The 20,916-nt window shown below is 34.5% G+C and overlaps 2 protein-coding genes across 2 annotated transcripts; both read right to left on the reverse strand.

Annotated features, from left to right (window-relative positions):
- Positions 1-13,308: 13,308 nt before the first annotated feature.
- LOC130996679 (uncharacterized) lies at positions 13,309-15,977 on the reverse strand. Its single transcript, XM_057921978.1, has 5 exons — positions 15,389-15,977; positions 14,749-14,987; positions 14,365-14,477; positions 13,786-13,926; positions 13,309-13,701 (listed from the first exon to the last, which is right to left on the reverse strand). The coding sequence occupies exons 1-5, from the start codon at positions 15,624-15,626 to the stop codon at positions 13,449-13,451; spliced, it is 984 nt and encodes a 327-aa protein (XP_057777961.1). The 5' UTR covers positions 15,627-15,977; the 3' UTR covers positions 13,309-13,448.
- Positions 15,777-20,408, reverse strand: LOC130996678 (uncharacterized). Its single transcript, XM_057921977.1, has 9 exons — positions 19,965-20,408; positions 19,286-19,705; positions 19,057-19,198; positions 18,737-18,978; positions 17,778-18,661; positions 17,346-17,692; positions 16,978-17,241; positions 16,703-16,908; positions 15,777-16,632 (listed from the first exon to the last, which is right to left on the reverse strand). Exons 1-9 carry the CDS (start codon positions 20,226-20,228, stop codon positions 15,898-15,900), a joined length of 3,504 nt encoding a protein of 1,167 aa, XP_057777960.1. The 5' UTR covers positions 20,229-20,408; the 3' UTR covers positions 15,777-15,897.
- Positions 20,409-20,916: the final 508 nt, after the last annotated feature.

The raw sequence follows: 20,916 nt of genomic DNA on the forward strand, positions 1-20,916 counted from the left end.
ACATATCTTGTATTTCAAAAAAATAAATTGATTTGATGTTTCAATTAAAAATTGCATTTCTTGGATCATATTACCTTTTCATATCGAATGTAATCTAATGTCTCACACTTCTATATGTGTTATGGTATCCCATTTTTATATCTATTACTTTGATGATAATTTTTATGAAAATAAAATTTACTCCCTCCGCCCCATGAAGCGTGACCCATTTCTTTTCGACACGAGAATTAAAAAATTGATATTTTGTGTGTTAAGTGTGGTAGGTGTAAAAGTGAAAAGGTGAATAAAGGGTAAATTTTTTGCCATTTTTAGAAACAAGTCAAGTTTCGTGGGACAACCCAAAAAGGAAAGTGGGTCACGCTTCGCGGGACGGAGGGAGTATTTTTCTATTCATCCGAAAAAAATAGCCATAACTTTTCTTATTGAACGTCCACAAAATAAAAGTCTTATTCTATTTATAGACACTACCACACAACATATTACCCTCTAATACATCAATCTATTTACCTATTCTATCATATAGTAAGTCTCTTTTTTCACAATACAATTAATTATCATTATTAGCAATATCGTTAACGTGAGACATTTTCTTTACTCACAATATACTCAACCACTTTTATTAAAACTCGTGTTACTCCCTCTTTTGACTAATTTTTTTAGGACGAAGACTTAACATTTAATACAAAAGTTGAAATTTAAAAATATTATATACCCTAACTTTGAATTTACCAACCCTAAGAATGAATTAAAATTGAAATTAAATAATAAAAATAAGTATATACCCTAATTGAATTAAATAAACTCTAGTTAATTATCATGAAATTAAATTAAAGAATACAAATTAAAACTGAAGAAAAATAATATGCAAAAATTTATAGAAAACTAAAAGTGAGACAAAAAAATTGAACATCAAATGTGGTACACTAGATCTCAAGTGTTTTAATTTTTGTTTGAGAAATACTCTCTCCATCAGCCAAGAGTGTGACATTTTAGTTGGGCACGGGATTTAATAAAATAGTTGGTGATTTTTATGTAGTGGAGGAAGTCTCATCATTATTTGAAATGAGTGGTTGAAATTGAATAAGAGGTGGGTTTTTTTTGTAAATAAGGGTTTGTAAGGATGAATGATAAGGAAAAGATGTGGGACTATATCCTAAAAAGGAAGTGACATACTCTTCGCGGATGCTCAAAATGACAATTGTGACATACTTTTGGCGGACGGATGGAGTACTAAATATTTAAAGTGAGAAATTATTGTTAGTATTAAATTGAACCAAACCTTTTTTTAAATCTTAAAAAAAAGAAGAAGAAAATATTAATAGAAAAATATGGGGTGGAAAAAAAAAGATGCAAATAAAATGTTGAACAATGAGAATTAGTACTAAACAAAATTAATCTATAACTTAAAAAAGAAGGATATAAAAAAAAGGTTGGAATAGAAATTTTTGGATAATGGAGGTCGCATAGAAGTTAGAAGTGAGATGATATTATGTTCTGATGTCAGAGGTGGTCTTTCCAAATGATACATTGCTCCGAAGCCAAAAGTAACACTACTGCTTTGAAGCAAGTTGTGCTCTATCAAGCATAAAACGAGATGATATTGTACTCTGATGTCATAGGTGGTCTTTCCAAATGATACAGTGCTTCATGGTCTCCACATCTGATATCTGAGTATCATTATCTCTATATCTAATAACTTCTTTGTATCTACAATTTATCTTTCAAACTCTAGACATGATGATATTTAGAAGTTAGAGAGTGGTTTGTCAAGCTCCAGACGAGATGATGCTCATAACTCAGTCAAGATCTTTCAAGTTTCAAACGAGATGATTCTCAACAGCTATTGATCTATCAAACTTAATACGAGATGATGCTCAGAAGTCAATTATGGTATTTCAAGTGTCAGACAAAATGATGCTAAGAAGTCAGAGTCAGATATGATCTCAAGCTCCATACGAGATAATGCTCATAAGTTGGTTTTGGTCTTTGGAGATGTTCAAAAATTAGTTTTGGCTTGACAAGCTCTAGATGAGATGATGCGCGTTAGTTATGATATTTCAAGCTCAAAATAATATCATACTTAGAAGGCAGTTCTAGTCTTTCAAACTCCAAATGATGATATATACTTGGAAGTCTCACACTTAAAAGTTAGTTATGGTTTTTCAAGTTTAAGATAATGATATTAAAAAATCTGACGAAAATCAACGATGAAAATTGATCAGTAGTTAAAAAAACGGCATTAACGACAGATTAACGACGAATACAATTTTTTTATTTTTTAAATTAATTTCGTCGTTAATTCGTCATTAAATAATAATTTAATTTAAAATTAATTTTAATTTTATTATTCTCGTCGTAAAATAATAATTTAATTTAAAAATATTTTTATTTTTATTATTTCCCTTGTTAATTAATATTTTAATCTAAAATTAAATTCATTTTTTATTCCTACCGTTAAATAATAATTTAATTTAAAATTAATTTTATTTTTACTATTCTCGTAATTAATCAGTCGTTAATTAATAATTTAATCTAAAATTAGTTTTATTTTATTATTCTCGTTGTTAACCCGTCGTTAAATAATAATTTAATGTAAAATTAATTTTATTTTTATATTTTTAGTGATAATACCTGCTATGCTAAAAAATAACAAGTTTAACGAAGTGAAAAGAACGAGAATATGGTTTGGAACTTTGGCATTTTCTATTAACTTTGTGTATGCATAATATGTAATTCGTAGATGGTAAACGTTTACATTGAGACTTTGCATATATTTATAGGCTAAAAACAAGGAGAATCCTAGTAGGAAAATGATTGTGTTTGAGTTATAATGGAACTATAGCTTCTTGGTTATATCCGCGGCTTTGGACTAATCCTTCATTTCTCTGATGATGTGCCCTTTTCAAGATAGTTTCAAATCCCACTAGAACATGGTTGTTTCTGAGCTGGTAGCAGCGTTGTTATCGGCTGAATTTCGTTAGATTTGCTTCAGTTTATCAATTTTTAGGGGATGCATACTTATGCCATCATCAATATTAATATTTTTATTATTTTAAATTGACTGTTATTTTTGTTGTCACTCTTCCGCCGCCACCACAAATTTTAGATATCCATCTCAACATATTTTAAGGGTATGTATGAATGAGATTAGGGGTGAACATTCGATTTTCGATTCAATTACTAAAACCAAATCAACCCAATTTATATTTGGTATAAACAAAAAAAAAAATAAAGCGAATCAAATAAACAGAACTGAATTAACAAAAAAAAAATTAAAACTAAAATATAATCAAACCAAAAAATCGAACAAACCGAAATTTGAAAAAAAAATGGATAAAAATTACTCCCTCCGTTCACGAAAGAACTTCCTATCTTTCCTTTTTGGGACGTCCGCAAAAGAACTTCCTACCTATTTTTGGACTATACCCCACCACTTATAATCCTCTTACTTTTCACTTTTTCACAACTCACAATATTAATTATAACACATTTTCACCACTCCCAATACACTCAACTACCTTTTATCCACTCTCAATACACTCAATAATATTTTTTTCTTAAAACCTGTGTCACTCCCTCCTAGGAAGTTCTTTCATGGACGGGGAGAGTATATTATAAAAATAAAAATAAAATAAAATATGGGATGTTGAAATTGGAATTGTGTGGTGCAGATTTTTTGGCGACCGGGCATGAGCCACGGGATTATGTCATTACTAGGGAGAAGACGCCGAGTGCGAGCTCAATGAGTATGGTGGCGTCAAAAAGTTGGGCAGCGGAAGTGGAGAGGGAGGAATCCCACTCCGCGAATCTTTTCTAATTCTTGATGAATATTTTAGTTTGGAACGTCCGGGGATTCACGGACGAATCTAAACTGATTCTTAAAGAGCATTGTCGCTCTTTTTCTCCTATGATTGTGGGGCTTTTGGAGCCAAAAGCTAAGTTTTTTTTTTTTCGCTTTCCTGCGGGTTGTCGTTTAGACGGACACTCTTTTTCCTTGTTTTGATTTTTCTCTTTGGGTTTTCCTTAACAAGGTTTTAATGAGGTCCGTCCCTTAGATTGCTTTTTTTTTGCTTTCAAGAGTTCTAGGTTTTCTTTTTTCTGTTTTAATAAAATCTTAATTTAATAATTGTGTGGTGCGGATTTTACATTTAGGGCTAGAACTTAGAAAATATCATTAAAATATATATATATATATATATTTATATATATTATTACATAAATATAATTTGATTTTGTTCGATTTAAAAAAATTCAAACCGAACCGAATTGAAAGACCAAATTTTTATGAAAAAACAAATCAAATCGAACCGACAAACCAAAAAAACTTAACTATATTTCAAAATTTCAATTTGGATTGGTTATGTTATTCGCTTTCGAATTTTTTGCTCACCTCAAAATGAGATTATATATAGAAATATAGTTTAAATGAATTGATATATGTTAATATATCAATAATTTGCATCTTCTATACTGATGACCACTCAAAAGAAACTTCAAGGTTAATCGTGCTTGACCTAGGGCACTACCAAGATGGATGATCCATTGGAAAATTTACCAAAGTGTATGCGAATGAGTACAAAATACGTTAGAAAAACTGAAAACAAAAATATCTACAATTTAAATTAATAAAATAAAAATTGAAACTAAAATAATAAATAAATAAATAAAACAAGTCATCGAATTAACGGCGAAAATTTCTGTCTTTAATTTTAACAACGGAAAATTCCGTCGTTGTCATGAAAGGAATAACGACGGATCCGTTCAGTTATTAATCCATCATTAACTAATTTTAACAACAAAAGTTAGAGTTGTAATGATGATTTTTTTTTCATTGTTAACTGTGTTTAATTAGTGAAGAGGTAGAAATTATATTTAGACTGTACCATTAATTTAATTTGATCAAATTAATTAATTAAGAAAATAATTTTATATAAAAATTATTCTATATGCTATAATTATAAAAATTAAACAATATGTAAAGTAATGAATTACGATGCAAAGTGATTTGGGTCGGACTACACACTGTTTTTATTTAAAAGATGATGAAGTACCATTTAGATTTTAGAGTAGATTCGCTTCTAAGTCAAATTTGACAATTTGAGATCGAAAATGATGAAGGAAAATGCACTTATTCCATTTCCTTTTTGGGTTTTGCTGATACTTCTTAGTTCTTACCATTTTCTGCAAGCTCAAGTAGAGAGACTCTTTCTCTCTCACACACACACACACTTATTGAGACATGTTCAAATAAGAATCATGGATACATTATTTTGGTGGATAAATGCATTATCTAGGTTCGAATTTTGAATGAAGCGAATTTTTTTTTCGAATGCAATAAATTTAGGTTCGAATGCATTAGTTTTTACAGCAGATGCAATAATTTTAATGATTCTCACGTTCTCAAGAAAATTGTATAGTTTTCACTGGATAAATACACCCCATATATGTAGGCATGGTCATATATTATTAGAATGAGATTTGATATGAATAAGCTATTATATAAGATTGAATAAGTTGTAGGTAATGCCAATCATTCAAATTTGGGTTTGAATCCTAGATCAGGTAAAATTTCACCAATTAATTGAATTGCGGCTATTCATACATTGCAAGCAGCTTATTCAACATTATATACTAGCTTATTCATTATTCTCATTTCTCACGAAAATAGTCATTCTCATTATAACCTAATATACCTATCCGTTACTCCTTTCGCCCCACTTCAAATATCTCAAAATTATAGGACAATTTTATAATTTTGAGATATTTGAAGTGAGACGGAGGGAGTAGTTGTTACGTGATTCTTAATTTATTTATAAACTTATCATACTAAAAAGTACCAATATATACCGAATTCATATATAGAATATCATGAATCTTTCTACGTGTATAAATCTCAAATTCATAGACAATGTATGCATTATTTGATGAGGATGAGTGAGTAGTAGTGGAATCTTAGTAGGAAGGAGAGTTAGTGGGAATCGCATGCCAAATTACAACACTTTTTTCCATTAAATGGGTGTGTTCATTTCAATTTGGACTAGTCTTGATATTCCTGTTTTCGTCGGCGCAATCCATCTTTCTTCTCACACGTTTATCAGATTAGGGAGCGGTAATAGTATTATATTTGTACATTAATTATATTAACGAAATAAAATACAAGATAAATTGAGAAGTTATAAAGAACCCACACCACGTTATATTTTCTGCATATTCGATTTCTGGCAGCGTGTTCATAATGAGCTAGTTGGTGGATAGATTTGTAATTGGAAATCATAAGATCGAATTTTATAATTGTTTTCTGATTAGATCAATTGTCAGCCATTTCGATTAATATGATGGTTTATGATTCAATTTGTTGATCTTACCTGATTTTTCATATGGCAAATTTAGTTTGCCTACACTTTATGTATACTAGTACAGACCTTCTTACAATGTACAAGCGAGCATCAAAATTAGAAGACATGTTAAATAAATAAATATAAATATTCTATAGAATCAAAATATAGGAATTCATTGATACTAATGTTCTTATTCAAGCTCACTCGTCCGGTCCCTTCTTCACTTGGACGGATCGACGCGGTTTTCCTAGGACTACGGAATCCGTCCTGAATAGGGCTCTCTATAATCATGCTTAATTTTGCATGCTGATGTTTGGCATTTGATAGATTCGTTGGTCCTCTCTCGCTTGGGCTCCGACCATTCCCCTATCATTTTAGGATGCAGCGTCAATCTCACAACACGGGCTCGAGGCTTTTTCGTTTCCTCAACATGTGGTGCTCACATGAGGATTATATTCCTCTGATTTCTCGGTCTTGGATAGATACGATTGTTGCCCGTTGTCCTATTGTGCGTGTCATGCACAAGCTCAAAAGGTTGCGGAAAGATTTCAAGGTCTGGAATCGCGAGACGTTTGAGAATGTTAACACCTCTTTGGCTAGTTTAACCGTGAGTCTTTCCTCTCTTCAGCGTCATATTGATGTGGTCGGATATTCCTCGGATCTTTTTGATCAAGAGATCCATATTCAGGCTTCCATCTCCACGATGCTTTCGCGACAAGCGAGTTTTCTGAAGCAGACAAGTCGTATCTCCTGGCTCACTGATAGTGATCAGAACATGAACTTTTTCCATAATATGGTCAAGCTTCGGAGGGCTAAGCATAATATTAGGAAACTCATGATCGATGGGGCGATCACTTCAGACCATGATATTATGGCCGACCATGAGCTTCGCTTTTATAAGGATCTTTTCTCTAATTCCATGACTTCTGTGTCTGATCACTCTTGGATCTCGAGGTATATTCCCAGTTCAGTAACGCCGATTCAGGCGGCAGAGCTCATCCATTGCCCTTCCCCGGAAGAAATTAAGTCGATTATTTTTTCTATGGATAAAGACAGTGCCCTGGGTCCCAATGGTTTTAACGATGTTTTCTTTCAGTCGGCCTGATCGGTCATCGGCTTTGATGTTACGTTGGCTATTCAGAGGTTCTTTGCTCATCACTATTTGCCTGTGGACCTAAATTCGAATGTTCTTAGCTTGCTCCCCAAGAAGCCGGATGTCATGTAGATTACGGATTTTTGCCCTATTGTTTTAGGGAATTTCCTCTTCAAAGCTATCGCCAAGCTCCTGGCGTCGAGGCTTAATGTCATTGCCTCTGCCATTGTTACACATTTCCCCTAATTTATGGGTTGGTATTGGGTGTGTCCGGCCGCATGCCCCGCGCCCCAAATTATTACATTTGTTTATAGTATATTGTTACTTTTAATAAGCATAAGATATACATTTGTTAGCACAAATGTATACTTATATAAATATAAGTATTTACCTTCATTCAATATAAAGTATTATATTTTCTAAACCCTAAACCCTGTAAACTAAACCCTAAAACCTGAACTAAACCCTAATAGGAGTATTTACTTTTAATAAGCATAAGATATACATTCGATCGCACAAATGTATACTTATGTTAATATAAATATTTACCTTCATTCAATATAAATTATTAATATACATATCAATAATTACTTTTGCTTACAGCTGAAATGAAAAATTTACTTTTCCTTATGATAATTATTTGATCAAATAATAATATAATTATTTATGTTTATTAAAAGTAACCATTGTTATAATAAAAAAGTAATAATTGATATGGAGAAAGATAATGTTTCAAAAATATTTTATTTATTGTAATTATTGTTGTAATCAAAAGTAATTGTTATAATAAAAACTACAAATTATTATTATAAAGAAAGGTAATGTTTTTGAAACATTACATTTCTTCACAATATTGATGTTAACTACTTATATTAACATAAATATACATTTGTGCGAACAAATGTACTCCCTCCGTCCCGCCGAGCTTGAGGCGTTTCTTTTGGGCACAGGAATTAAGAAGCTGTAGATTAATGTTTTAAGTGTGTAGTATAAGAGTGATAAAGTAGGAGAGAGAATGTAATAAAGTGATAAAGTAGGAGAGAAAAGATAATAAGGGGTGCAATTAGTTTTGTAAATTAGTGCTTTAAATTTCCTAATTTTTGCCAAAAAATGAAATGACTCAAGCTCGGTAGGATAGCCCGAAAAGGAATACGACTCAAGCTCGGTGGGACGGGGGAGTATAACTTATGCTTATTAAAAGTAACAATTATTATAAACAAATATAATAATTTGGGGCGTGGGTCAAAGGTGTGCGGGCGACCCGGCCGCACCTAATAATTAGTGCAAATTTTATTCTTTTTAATTGGTGTTCCCAAAAGCTATAGGCCATAAATAATGGGATGGAGAGAATAATATAAAGATTTTCATAATATATACTCCCTTCGTCCAAGAAATAATTTTCTACTTTTTTCTTTTTGGGACGTCCACAAAAAAATTTACTACCTATTTTTGGACTATAATTACAACATATTTTCACCACTTCCAATACATTCAATAATAATTTTTCTCCACTATTAATACACTCAATATTTTTTTTAAATTCGTGCCACTCCCTCCTAGGGAGTTCTTTCGTGGACGGGGGGGGGGGGGGGGGTATAATATATTTGAGTTATGATTTTCTTTTTAAAAGTATGATTTTATATTTTCCTCTTAAGGTGTGTTCTCTTTGGTTGATAAATTTGTCATGTGAAAAAGAGGAATAACAAAAAAAAATCTTCCTTTAAATGCCTCTTTAAATTTCCCTCATTTCTTACAAAAGAGAAATTCACAATTTCTCATTACTCATTTTCACTTCAAGGAGGGATAATATTATAACACCAAAAATGGAGGAATAATATTATCCCTCATTTGAGTTAAAAGAATGAATGAGAAATGATGAAATAATTATCTTTTATACATAAAATGAGGGGGAAAAAAATGAGACATTTAAAGGGAGAATTTTTTTTGTTATTTCCTCATTTTCTCATGATAAATTTATCAATCAAAGATAACGTACCTTTATTAGATGGAAACATTTGTTTCTAAAATTGCATATCATTCATGTTGAAGGGGAGTAGTAATTTTTTATAAATGAGATAACTATATATAAAATTATTTTTTCTAAGGTTAGCCCATTACTTAACTATTCCTTCTTATTAGTGAAGTTTGATGAATTGACCGGTAGAAAAACAAATCATATTCTTTCAATTTTTAAAAGTACTAATAAAAATTGAGTAATTATTTGATAATAAAAAAAGAAACTCCAAGAAAATGAGATTTATCATTTTGCGTAAGTAATTTCTACCTCAGAAATACTTATTTAAATGCATATCCAATTTTAAATTTTCAATAAAGATATTTAATTTCAATTTATAAAATTAATTGAATATAATTTTGAATATGTGTATTTAAACATATATTTATCGTTATCTGTAAAATATTTAATTTTTTTGATAATGAAAATCAACATTACACGTGGTTATTATTATAGAGTATTAGGTGCAATGATATAGAAATAATTACTTTCAAACACAAATATGAATAAAAAAATAGTCATATTTGAAAGTCTATATTTGATATATGTAATTAATTATTCATCTACAAATTTATATTAAAATTAATATAAATTATAATATTATATTATATTTTATATTCAATATTAAAGATTATAAAATGAACCAATATATTTTTCTTCACCTTAGTTGCATTATTATAATAAAAAAGGATGTAAAACACAAAACTTGATATCTAGTTATTCCCTTTAATAAAAACAAAAGACAAAAGTGAATTAAAAATTTAGAAAAGGAAATAAAATTAATATAGCGATGGAAAACAAGTAAAAGTGTATTTAACGTTGAGAAGAGATGAATGATAAACAAAACAAAAAAAAGGAGAGGGGACATTTAAAAAAAATATATTAAAGGGATAGAATAAGGTGAGAAAGAAAAATTTTAAAATTTTAAATTATCATAATTTATTCGTTTTAAATTCATGATTTTGTGATTTTTACACAAAATTACAAATTTTGCTATGATATTTAATTTAGGATATATATTGAATTTTTTTATTAATTAAATTTGATAAACTTTTAGAAAGAATCAGAGTAGAAAGAAAAAGAGATGTTATTGGGTACACCCGGGTATACCGTACAACCGAGTTACACCTTCACTTAAACTTTGACCCGCACCCTTATTTGAACTCATATCCTGATCCAACTCATATAAATAATACTATTTTGGGTACGGGTCAACCCGGTTGTACGATATATCCAAGTGTACCCAAGATTTTGTGAAAAAAAGGGGGGGGGGGGGGGGGAGAGAGAAGATAAATAGGTAGAAAACTATAGTCGGACATAATTGAATGGAGTTTAAAGAGCCAAAAGGAGCGTGAGTCATATATTTTGCGGAATGTTATTCCCACCAAGGTTGTATGTCTTTTTTCAATCTATTAAACTTCAATTCATTTAGATTTGTTCAAAGGTGTTTACTTTGAAAGATTAGATTTGATAGATAAAAAACAGTAATATTAATTCATTGTTTATTTGAATGAATTGGAACTTTGAAATATCTCAATGCTCTTGGTTTTTATCATGCCTCTTATCAATTATATAAAGTAAACGTCCCCTTAATTAAGTTCTAATCAAGGAGCACGACAGGTAGATCCCAAAAACTCATAATTTCTCCTCCAAAAATGACTTCTTGACATGGGATCAGGAGACGCATTAGATATTTACCCATCAACTATGGTTTCGGAAAAGAATCAATTTGGAAATCTGGTTGTGACTTAGCCCACGTTTGATTGAGTATTTTTAAAGATTAAAAATGAATTCAATTAATTGAATCTATTACTTGTTGTTTGGTTTGGGTAATGAGTTAATCATTATCTTTACTTGAGGGTAACTCAATCACACAATTTGTTACCCCTCAAAATAGAGGAGAAACAAAAGAAAGGAAATCCCTTATTAATGATTTATTTTTATTATTAGTACTTAATAAAAATGATGATTATTGTTAATCATTCAACTCCTTTATTTGATTTCATTCCTTTTCAATCCCTCCATTTAAACCAAACGAGCACTTATCGAGAAATGCAAAAACACAAGCCGTAGACCCAAAGTAGTAACATATTTAAGTCGGAAACGTCCAAGAATAATGGTCCGCTATTACGACTATATATTGTGTTAATGGAATATGTTGGGAATAGTCAAATATGATTTCATATCAAGAAGATCATGTCGCCATTTAAGTCAAGAATCCAATCTGCAATTAGTTTTCATCAATATTATCTTCATACGTAATCTAAATAGGTATGTTCTTGCTCACTAATTCGAGATCCATTCAAATAATATTTTAATGCGTTCACAAGCTAAAGATCCAATTTGACCATGTACAAACGTAACGTAATGGTTTAAATAAATCAACAAAAGCTGTTGCAATGAGGCAGTCATATGAGACAAATGCAGTGATGGAAGTATTTTAAATGTTCAAAGGTAACCGAGAGTCCACGTAAGGGTAAACTTCTTTGACTATATTTTGGGTTAAGATAATTCCGCAGCCTTTACCTCAAACGGAAATCAAATCATATTTTTCAATCCACACTTGAGTTGCTGTGGTAGTCGTACAATAATATCAATCCTACCTCACATAATTCATATCAGTAAGTTGTTCAAATGGCTAAAATTATATAATGATCTAATTTACATTTTGCGAGTGGCCTCTAATAAGGACAAGTGGAAACCACAAGCAATAAGTCCTATTGAAATTCATAATTTCTGGTTGAATTTAATATACGTAATTGAATGTTGTCCACCTAGAAGTGGCGGATTCAGGATATAATATTTGGGGGTGCGCTACATAAACATAAACTATAGTATACTCCGTACATTGTTTAATTTAAAAATGATAAAATATTTCTTTCTCCTCTAATGACACACTACTAGTACTTGGATTATCCAAATTCATAACTTTTTTCTTGAAAAACATGTTGTACCTATTTTTTTAGATCTTATTTAGATGAACAAGGTACGATGAGAAAAAAAAATGTCCTTTTCTTTAAAAAATTTAGCTAATTTTTCTACAAATGGGGGTACAAATGAAAAATAAAAAGCAATTTTTCAATTTATATATATAATAATATTCTTTTTATAAAAAATTTGAGGGTACAAGTGTAACCCCTTTGTTCTATACTAGATCCGCCCATGCCTAGAAACATACTCATATGAAACTGCCTACATTTCTATTGAAAATAACAACCTAAAATGTTGAAAAACTAATCAATGCAAATATAGGTTTAGTTGGGATAAGTTGCAAATAGATTACCGGAAAAGAGCAGTGCGGTGACTCGAGGTTGAAAGAAAGTACAATGAATATATACCATTCGTGAAAATCAACTGCAACGGAATGGATTCAGCTAACAAAGTTGAATGGAATTTCCATATAGGGAATTATAACATCTTCTCTGGCATTAAATGGCTACAGAGAAATCAGTTACATACCCATCAGACTAAAATTTTCCTCCATCAGAACAAGTTCAAACATAAACTCATGGAAAATTGGTATTCGGTCCATACTTACATATTACTACTACATAAAAATACTATAAACAGAGAAGAATACTCCAAAAAGGAATTAAGTCAAAAATAATATCCATATTCTCCAGAAAATAACTCTCCATGGTTGATATCCAGATGATCAAACATAAGATTTTCACCTTTAAACCAAAATAAAATTGTTCAAAAACCGATAACAAAACTTTCAACTTCGAAAAAAAAGGATCCCAACCACATTTGCATGTCTCCTGAAAACAAATGGTACCTTTCTCCTGGTGCAGTCTGTTGGTATTGGAGTCACATCCTCTGGAGATACATAAAAGCAGGTTAAAATAAATTAACAGATGATCTTGCTTAAAATAAAGAAGAATTTATTTATTGGGCTACAATTCAATCTCACATCAAATCAGCCACCAACTGACCAACAATATTAGCTAACTCCACAAATATTTTTGAGAGTGGGGTTTAAACGCCTGCAGATCGACAACGCCTAAACTAGAGAGGCAACTTTGGGAGCCATGATGTCAAGAAGTCCTTTAGGGTTGTCTACATGAACCCAGTGTCCTGAATTTGGAAGGACATGAATGGAAACTTTCCCCTTGGTTTCATCAACTCGTCTAGAAGCAACGTGTTTGAGCTGCTCTATGATATCTGTGTCCCATCTATCGCTCTTCTCTGCACGTACAATGTCTATCTCCATGCCATTGGGTGGGTGTTCCAAAAGGGGCCAATAGTCTGTCTCACTAAGATAATGCAAGAGGAAATATGCATATCAATCATTTCGTATTTCAACAGCCTATATTGAGTGCCAAATTGCAGAACATTACCTGTAAGATTTAAGCATCTGCACAGCGCCATCTAGATTGAAGGCCCAAGTCTCTTGTTCTCCTGATTTCTTGAGGTTGCTTCCCATCCATTCTGATAAAGACTTTGAAAACCCAAGCTTCAGCATATGATCCACCAGCCACCTGCACACATGTTATGGACTGATAAGCGACTTTGAAGAACAATGCTTCCCTCGAGTTAATAGGTAGTAACTTTTCTATTTATGTTTAGGCAGACAATGAACAACATAAAAGCTTATACCACCTGCCAAACCTGCAATGGAAGTGCATAAGAGATGCATCTTAAAAAGCGTAGCTTAAAAAGAACAAACAAGTTAAACATCTAGAAGCTGGCATCATCACCACAAACAGCAACAACTTCAATTTAACAGGCTAATATGCAAAGTAATACAATAAGCACAGGTAAGAGGCATGCCCATGGTCACAGGATTGAATGTCTAAAAAATGCAAAGCTGAAATGTTATGCCAATCCTCCAATTCCTGCCATTCATACAAAAAACACCTAACGCAGCAAACATGATTTCTCTGAAATAATTAATACACAAAAGACAGAGGAAGTACTTCCTAGATGGTATTTCCCGTGGCAGACTCTGCAAGACCTGCAGAACTTTCTCAACTTCACCTTCATCATTCCGTGAGATCAAATTTCCAGGAACAGAGTCCAGTACCCACAGCTGCTCCGCAAAATTTTTACACATCCGTAAGCCATTAAACCATCCAAAGAACGTCAAACTTAAGATTTTGCGTACATGCATCATTCAGCACAAAAAGATAAAAATGGAAGATACAGATAGCAATAGCAGACGGGCAAGTTCATTTTTCTGACATACCAATATTATACAGAAACCAAACTAAATGTTATCCCTATTTTCCCCTAATCAGGAGCTAACCATAACTACTCAAGAACAATGATAATATGGTAGCTTAATATGTAGAAGTAAATACCTGTTTGGGCAAGCTAGCATTATGCCCGTAATCACCATTAGCACAACTTTGGACAAACTCCAAAGCAATCTTTCCTCCCATGGAGTGGCCTATAACAACATCTGGCCAATCCCAGCCTTCTGCTTTCACCAAATTAGCCACATCTTCTGCAGCATTTTTCAAATTATGAGGGGGCAGAAGTCCTTCTATATCTGCAGATTTCCCATGATTCCTCAAATCAACCAGTACCATCCTCCAAGCTGCACATGTATAATAATAATAATGATTTTCATTACAAGAAGAAAGGGAGCGTATCATATATTCATTGTTCTCTCATCTTCCACATGATCACGGATTCATAAATGCCCATTCTATACATAGTAAGAGAAATTTAAAATGCTTTCAATCAAACCCAATCAAGCAACGTGTAGGCCAACAAGCTTGAACGCGTTTAATCGAAATTCATAGAAGCCATCCAATTACAGTTGCGCTTAACACTTTTTTTCCCCCTATTTTAGAGAACCATTTGTGGAAATGCTATTACATAAACTGATACCGCGTCAAAAACTACAGAAACGGTGAGGCATCGAGTCGCAGAATGAAATTGTAGGTAAATTGAGATCCCAAAATGAACGAAGGCGGAGAAAATAAATTTACGCACCAGCTGGGGAGAGGTAGGAAGCGAGGGACCGAGAGAAGGAACGCCAGTTCCGACCAGAGCCGAGGAGGCCATGTAGCACGAAGGCCGTGAATTCATAGGGTTTATCCGGCAACGATTTGATCTCTTCATATGCCAGGTTTTGGAAGGATCGGCCAGTTTGGTGGCGGACCGGCGCCGACCCGTGTAGGAGCCGGTTCAGATTGTGGCGGATAACGGTTCCGCTTCGACCTCTCAACATTTTTTTTCTTACCGGTTTCAGTTTTCTGATGCTAACACGATTTTGTATCTAAAAAAATACACACACAGAATTTTTGGTATAAATGTAATGAACACAGCGTCGTATAGAAAGCCAACTTATCTAACTGGTCATATTTCAAAACTTCTAATATTGAGAAAAAAATTATTATTAAGTTTATTCATCATTTTCTTTCAGAATGATTTCATCACTCATGAACAAAATTTACAAATAAGGAGCTATCACAATGAATCACTCCAGCAAACTAGACTACTTAAGCTACAAACAATGAAACCATGAAGATGACTAATCTGAAGAGAAGCACAAGTAATAGAATGATGATGAAAGGAGAAATCCAAGATCCACATCCACCACCCCCATCCTCATGTAGATCAACACTCCATGCTAAGGCATCTTTCATGCTACTGTAGTCCATTGAGATGGTTATGGGCAAACCCATCTCCTCTTCAGCCAACTCGATATGCCTTTGAATGTGAGGGAAGACCTTCTCACATGATTCCTCTCCAATCAAAAGATCAGAGTGGCCAAAACCATCTACCACCACCCTCTCATGCCTATAGCCAGGCTGGTGCAGCTTCATGTACTTGTTACCAAGAAAAGAGGTCTCAGGCGTCGCCAGGAGGGTCCGTCCCCCTGAAATGTAGAGCGTTGGCAGCGCCATTCTCTCGGGGTGGATGAGATACGAGTTGTTTCCTCTACTGTCCACTATGAAACCCGCGTTGCAGATCTTCCTGAGGTGAGGGAATGCTGCCATTGGGAGCCTTGGCAAGTTCTCCTTGTTCATCCACTGATGCATTTCCTGGCTTATGTTCTCGTGCCAGAACGCGTTGCCAAATATGCCGGAGAAAACCTCACATTCGTGGCAGGTGCATCTCTCACAACGAGGCATCAAGCGTGCTATTCTTTTAAGAAGTCGGTGTCTGTAGCTCGTGGCTGATCCTTGAAGCATGGGCAGTATTGTGTTCTCACCGAGAACCGCCATTGATATCTGTAGTTGGTTGTTATTCATGTGAGAAGATAATGATTTCATAAAAACTCAAACCATTTCAAAGGCTTACTGGAAGAAGGGGAAGCCACATTTTGACAGATGAAGAAGTGGTGAGCTTGAAGAACATGGAGGAGTTGGTGCACGACAAAGATGCGATGTTTTTAGCTGACACGTGTCCCCCCATAAGCGAGATGTGAACGGCTAGGCCCCCCACGCAGTGTGCAACTACGTGTACTTTTACATGGGGGCCATAGAACTCAATGATTTTTCTGATTGCTGCAAAAGATAATTTCTTAAGTTAGATAAAGAAGGTGCATAATGGTATGAAGCATGTAGGAATTTTACCTCCTAGAATGTCTAGTCTGCCAATATCTTCAACTGAAAAATGGTTGGAAGAATTGGACCAGTGCAGTCTTGCATGCAGCAGCCACACATCATGCCCATCCTTGAGCAAAGTTCTAACGAGGTCGTTTTTCTCAGTTGGTAAGCAATAGCTCTCAGTTGCATAGCCATTGATCAGAAGAGCAGGATAAGATTTCTTCTCATGTTCAATCTGTCGCGTGATGTTGCTGCATTTCCAGTGCTGGCAAGATACTGTGAAGTTGTCCTCTGCAGATTTCACAGCAATGATGATAATGCAAAACTCATAAGAATCATAACATGGAATCAGCTAAACTAGGAAGAGACAAGCAATAGATTAGTGGACTAATCACCAGTTTTGATCTCATGGATCGTGCTTTCTGGATAAGGCTCCCGAGCAAGCTCTTTTGGGGTGAAATCGGAGAGAACTCCTCGTGGCAGTTGCAAGATATAGGTTCTAAGAAGCGACTGCATCAGAAGGCATACGAACTTAATCCTGTTTCCACCTTCAAGTGCATACACGCTTTTCAGAAGCTCTATTGGGGAGATATGCAGCTTTCCTTTGAGATTCATGTCATGTTGTCCCAGCATGCTGTCAGAAGCGATCTTTCTCAACGTGACATTCAAAGTCGTGGACTCTCTCCACGTATACAGAGCTAGAAGATAAGGATTCATTATCTTTCTCCCTTCAAGGACATATCTGTGGCACAAAATGGAAGATTTTTTTAATCTTGAGTTCAACAAAACAAGAACACAAACAGACCAAGGCTATACTCATGTCAAACCTTGAACCAGAAGAAGCTGCAAGAAGGAGATGATAATGCATATACTGTGTGTAAGGAGTTTTAACATTTGTTTTGCACAGATCAACTTCTCCTTGTATAACATACAGTTTGTCAATTTCTAGAGCCCTGCATTCTATGTATCCACCCACTTTACCCTGTAAAAGGCGATGAGATTTTCCAGCAGCATCACTCATTTCGAATCTCAGTTTCAGGTAAGCTGCAAAGGGCATACCACCAACTTGCCCTCTCATGGTCTCTCTAGTCATGACTTCTGAGACGCAGCTTGCCTTCATTTTGGCCTCATGTATCAAGCCTCGTCTCTCATCAGAATCTCCGACATACTTGATACAATCTCGGACAATATGTCTACTCACATGCTCAGCAGCTGCAGCAATAGTGAGGCAAGGGTTGATTCCAACAGAGCAAGGTATGATGGAGGCATCACAGATGTAGAGCCCAGAGTGGACCCCAGTTGCAGACGCGGTGTCAAAAACTTGGCCTTGAGGATTACAGACGCCAGACGCCACGTCTAGTGAGGCAACACAACCCCCTAATAGATGAACTGAAGTGCTCCTGTACCGGGACATGAAGAGAACCCCTCCCAGCTTCCTAGCAAGTTTCTTAAAAGCTTCAATCTTTCGTGGCAGCAAATGATCGTGCGGAGGCTGGAACAAAATCCGGTTCGTGTCCTTCTCAAATGTAAGTTTCCCACTGCTGTCATCATGTCCAATTGCATTTAGAACCATCTCATGGCCACATTTCAAGCCTAGAACATATTTAAGCCTGTCTATCATTCCATACAAGAACAAGTAGCCAGTTTCCCATCCATACGTCACTATTCCTTTAAAGAGGAAGCTCGGATAGGCTGTTGGAACAACTGCACTCTGTAACAAGAAAAATTTATTATTCATTATCAACAGAAAATAATTATTAAACCCTTTCATTGGCATTGTCTCAACCTGAATGGTGAAGCCCAATGAGGAAGTGTATGATGAAGAAATTGATGGCCCTGGTCTTTCTTGAAAAGGTATGTTGGAGATTTGCGTCTTATGCAGTCCTTTCGAGTTTAAAGGGGCCGAGCTTCCAGCAAGATAGGCTACATTATTGCCGTTGCAACTTAATCTTGATCCTAGCTTATCAGATACTGCTAATCCTCTTAATTGGGATTGGAAAAGTATTTTTGCTGTACCAAAGACTCCAGCTGCAGCAGTGAAAATGTGTATAGCTCACAGTCTGCTCGAGGAAAATAAACGACGAGTTATATTAACAGCAGATTTACCTGAGAGTATGACTGCATCAGTTGCTATACAGTCAAATTCGTTTATGAATACAAGCCATCTTCTTCGGCTGCTCCTCTGCGTATCATCTTCGTTCCTTACCACGTATTGGACCTCACATTGTGTTCTAATGGTACATCCCGCCTGTAACCAGAAATAAATGTGATTTAAGCAGAGGAAACACAAGTCCTTGATAAATTATTCGGACATAAATTTAAAGACGAGACATACTTGAACAGCAGAGACCACATAAGTTTTATCTGTAGAGTTCTTAGCATTGTAAGGGCAGCCAGAAAGACAGTTCCCACATGCCAGGCAGTTTCCGATTTCTTGAGGCCTCCTCGAACCAGAAGCCTCTTCTATTTCAAGATTCATGCTCAATTTTATAGGGTTGTCGACATCCTCACCATACTCTTCGCCCATAACTCCTTCCATGATCTTGGACATGTGAAACTTCACTGGCATGCTCCGTACCCTGAGCATCTCGGAAGCAGAAGCCTCGTATCTGTCCCAATCCGTTTCCCAACTCTTCGGCCATCTGGGATCCCGTCGTGCACGTGCAGGGGTAGATATCATCACTCCTGCATTCACAAGTGAGCCGCCACCTAAACCGCAGGCTGTTGCTGCAAGAGCATCACCTTGTACATGTACCTATTGATTTTATCATGATAAGCATAATATAGAGCAAGTTAAACAGATGGTGAACTCAATATAATATCCATGCACGAAACTAAATATTCCAAAAAACATGAAAGGAGAGAGAGAGAGAGAGCATGCATATCAGGCCTCAGACTCTGGACATGAGCATATATCGGCCAATGAAAACTACACAAACGAATTTGCATTGAACTGACATTATCTAAAGAACACGTTAGCATGAAATCTCTTAGGTTAGAGATGACGGAACAACCTGAAAGAGAGCATCTTTTGGGCCAAAATCTACTCCCAAGTTCCTATTTTCCATCCTGACAGTAGACAAGATCTTAAAACTGTCGGTCGGGAAATCGGAAGATTCCCACCTACGCCCTTTCTCCAACAAACACACCTTAAAACCGGCCATTGACATCCGACAAGCTGCAACAGAACCTCCATAACCAGATCCAACGACAACTGCATCATAACCTCCATCACCCCCGGTATCAAACAACTTCTTCGAGCTCAATTTTTCCATCATTACGTGATGGGACAGGATTGTACTAAAAGTATTAGTTTGGTGTCCCAAACAAACAATACATTCTGTGTGATATTGACAAGGTAAGACAATAATTAACTGGAAGAAAAGTGGAAAGCACACAAATTAAATAGTATTGTATGGCTTACGTGTCAACGTTGACATAATACCAGTTCCCCAGTTAGATAAAGAATAAAATGGTTGTAGCCCATTTTTGAAGAACCATGGGAAAACAAGAAAAGTCTAAAGTCATGCTTTTTGTAAGATATCATCATTCATCAATTTATAGTCATAGATATAGTGAAAGTCATCCAAGGAAACCTTAGGACGGCCTTGATAGTGAAGAAATGTGTATTATTGAATTTGACTTTGTATTGCAGTTGATGCTTGACCAAGATATAAGAAATTCAAGGCATAAAGGGATCATTTGTAGAATTGAAAATGTCAAAACAACGTAAAATAAAATGGGAATTCGAACCAAGAAAGTGGATCGGTCAATTTAAGAATATATACAACTGGATTAGCAATTATCTAAATGTTAAACACTGGAGTATATTCTAGTATTTGAAAACAAAGAGAGAGAATCTCTTTCTCTCTCTCTCAATGAACAGTTGAGTTATATTTTGACCAAATTTCTTCACTGCTTCCTCTAAACAAAATTCTGCATCTTTGCGTATTTCATTTCATGAAA

Source organism: Salvia miltiorrhiza, chromosome 8, assembly GCF_028751815.1.
Source record: "Salvia miltiorrhiza cultivar Shanhuang (shh) chromosome 8, IMPLAD_Smil_shh, whole genome shotgun sequence".
Lineage (NCBI taxonomy): Eukaryota > Viridiplantae > Streptophyta > Magnoliopsida > Lamiales > Lamiaceae > Salvia > Salvia miltiorrhiza.

Bases quoted from the DNA above. Each gene is read 5' to 3' on its own strand.
- LOC130996679 (XM_057921978.1), bottom strand. From the start codon at position 15,626: ATGTTGAGAGGTCGAAGCGGAACCGTTATCCGCCACAATCTGAACCGG. The intron at 14,988-15,388 runs GTGCGTAAATTT...ATACATGTGCAG, and splicing joins TTCCTACCTCTCCCCAGCTG to CTTGGAGGATGGTACTGGTT. The intron at 14,478-14,748 runs GTATTTACTTCT...TTTGCGGAGCAG, and splicing joins ATGCTAGCTTGCCCAAACAG to CTGTGGGTACTGGACTCTGT.
- LOC130996678 (XM_057921977.1), bottom strand. From the start codon at position 20,228: ATGATGGAAAAATTGAGCTCGAAGAAGTTGTTTGATACCGGGGGTGAT. The intron at 19,706-19,964 runs GTTGTTCCGTCA...TAAAATCAATAG, and splicing joins CAAAAGATGCTCTCTTTCAG to GTACATGTACAAGGTGATGC. The intron at 17,693-17,777 runs GTTTGACATGAG...TTTGTGCCACAG, and splicing joins GCAGCTTCTTCTGGTTCAAG to ATATGTCCTTGAAGGGAGAA.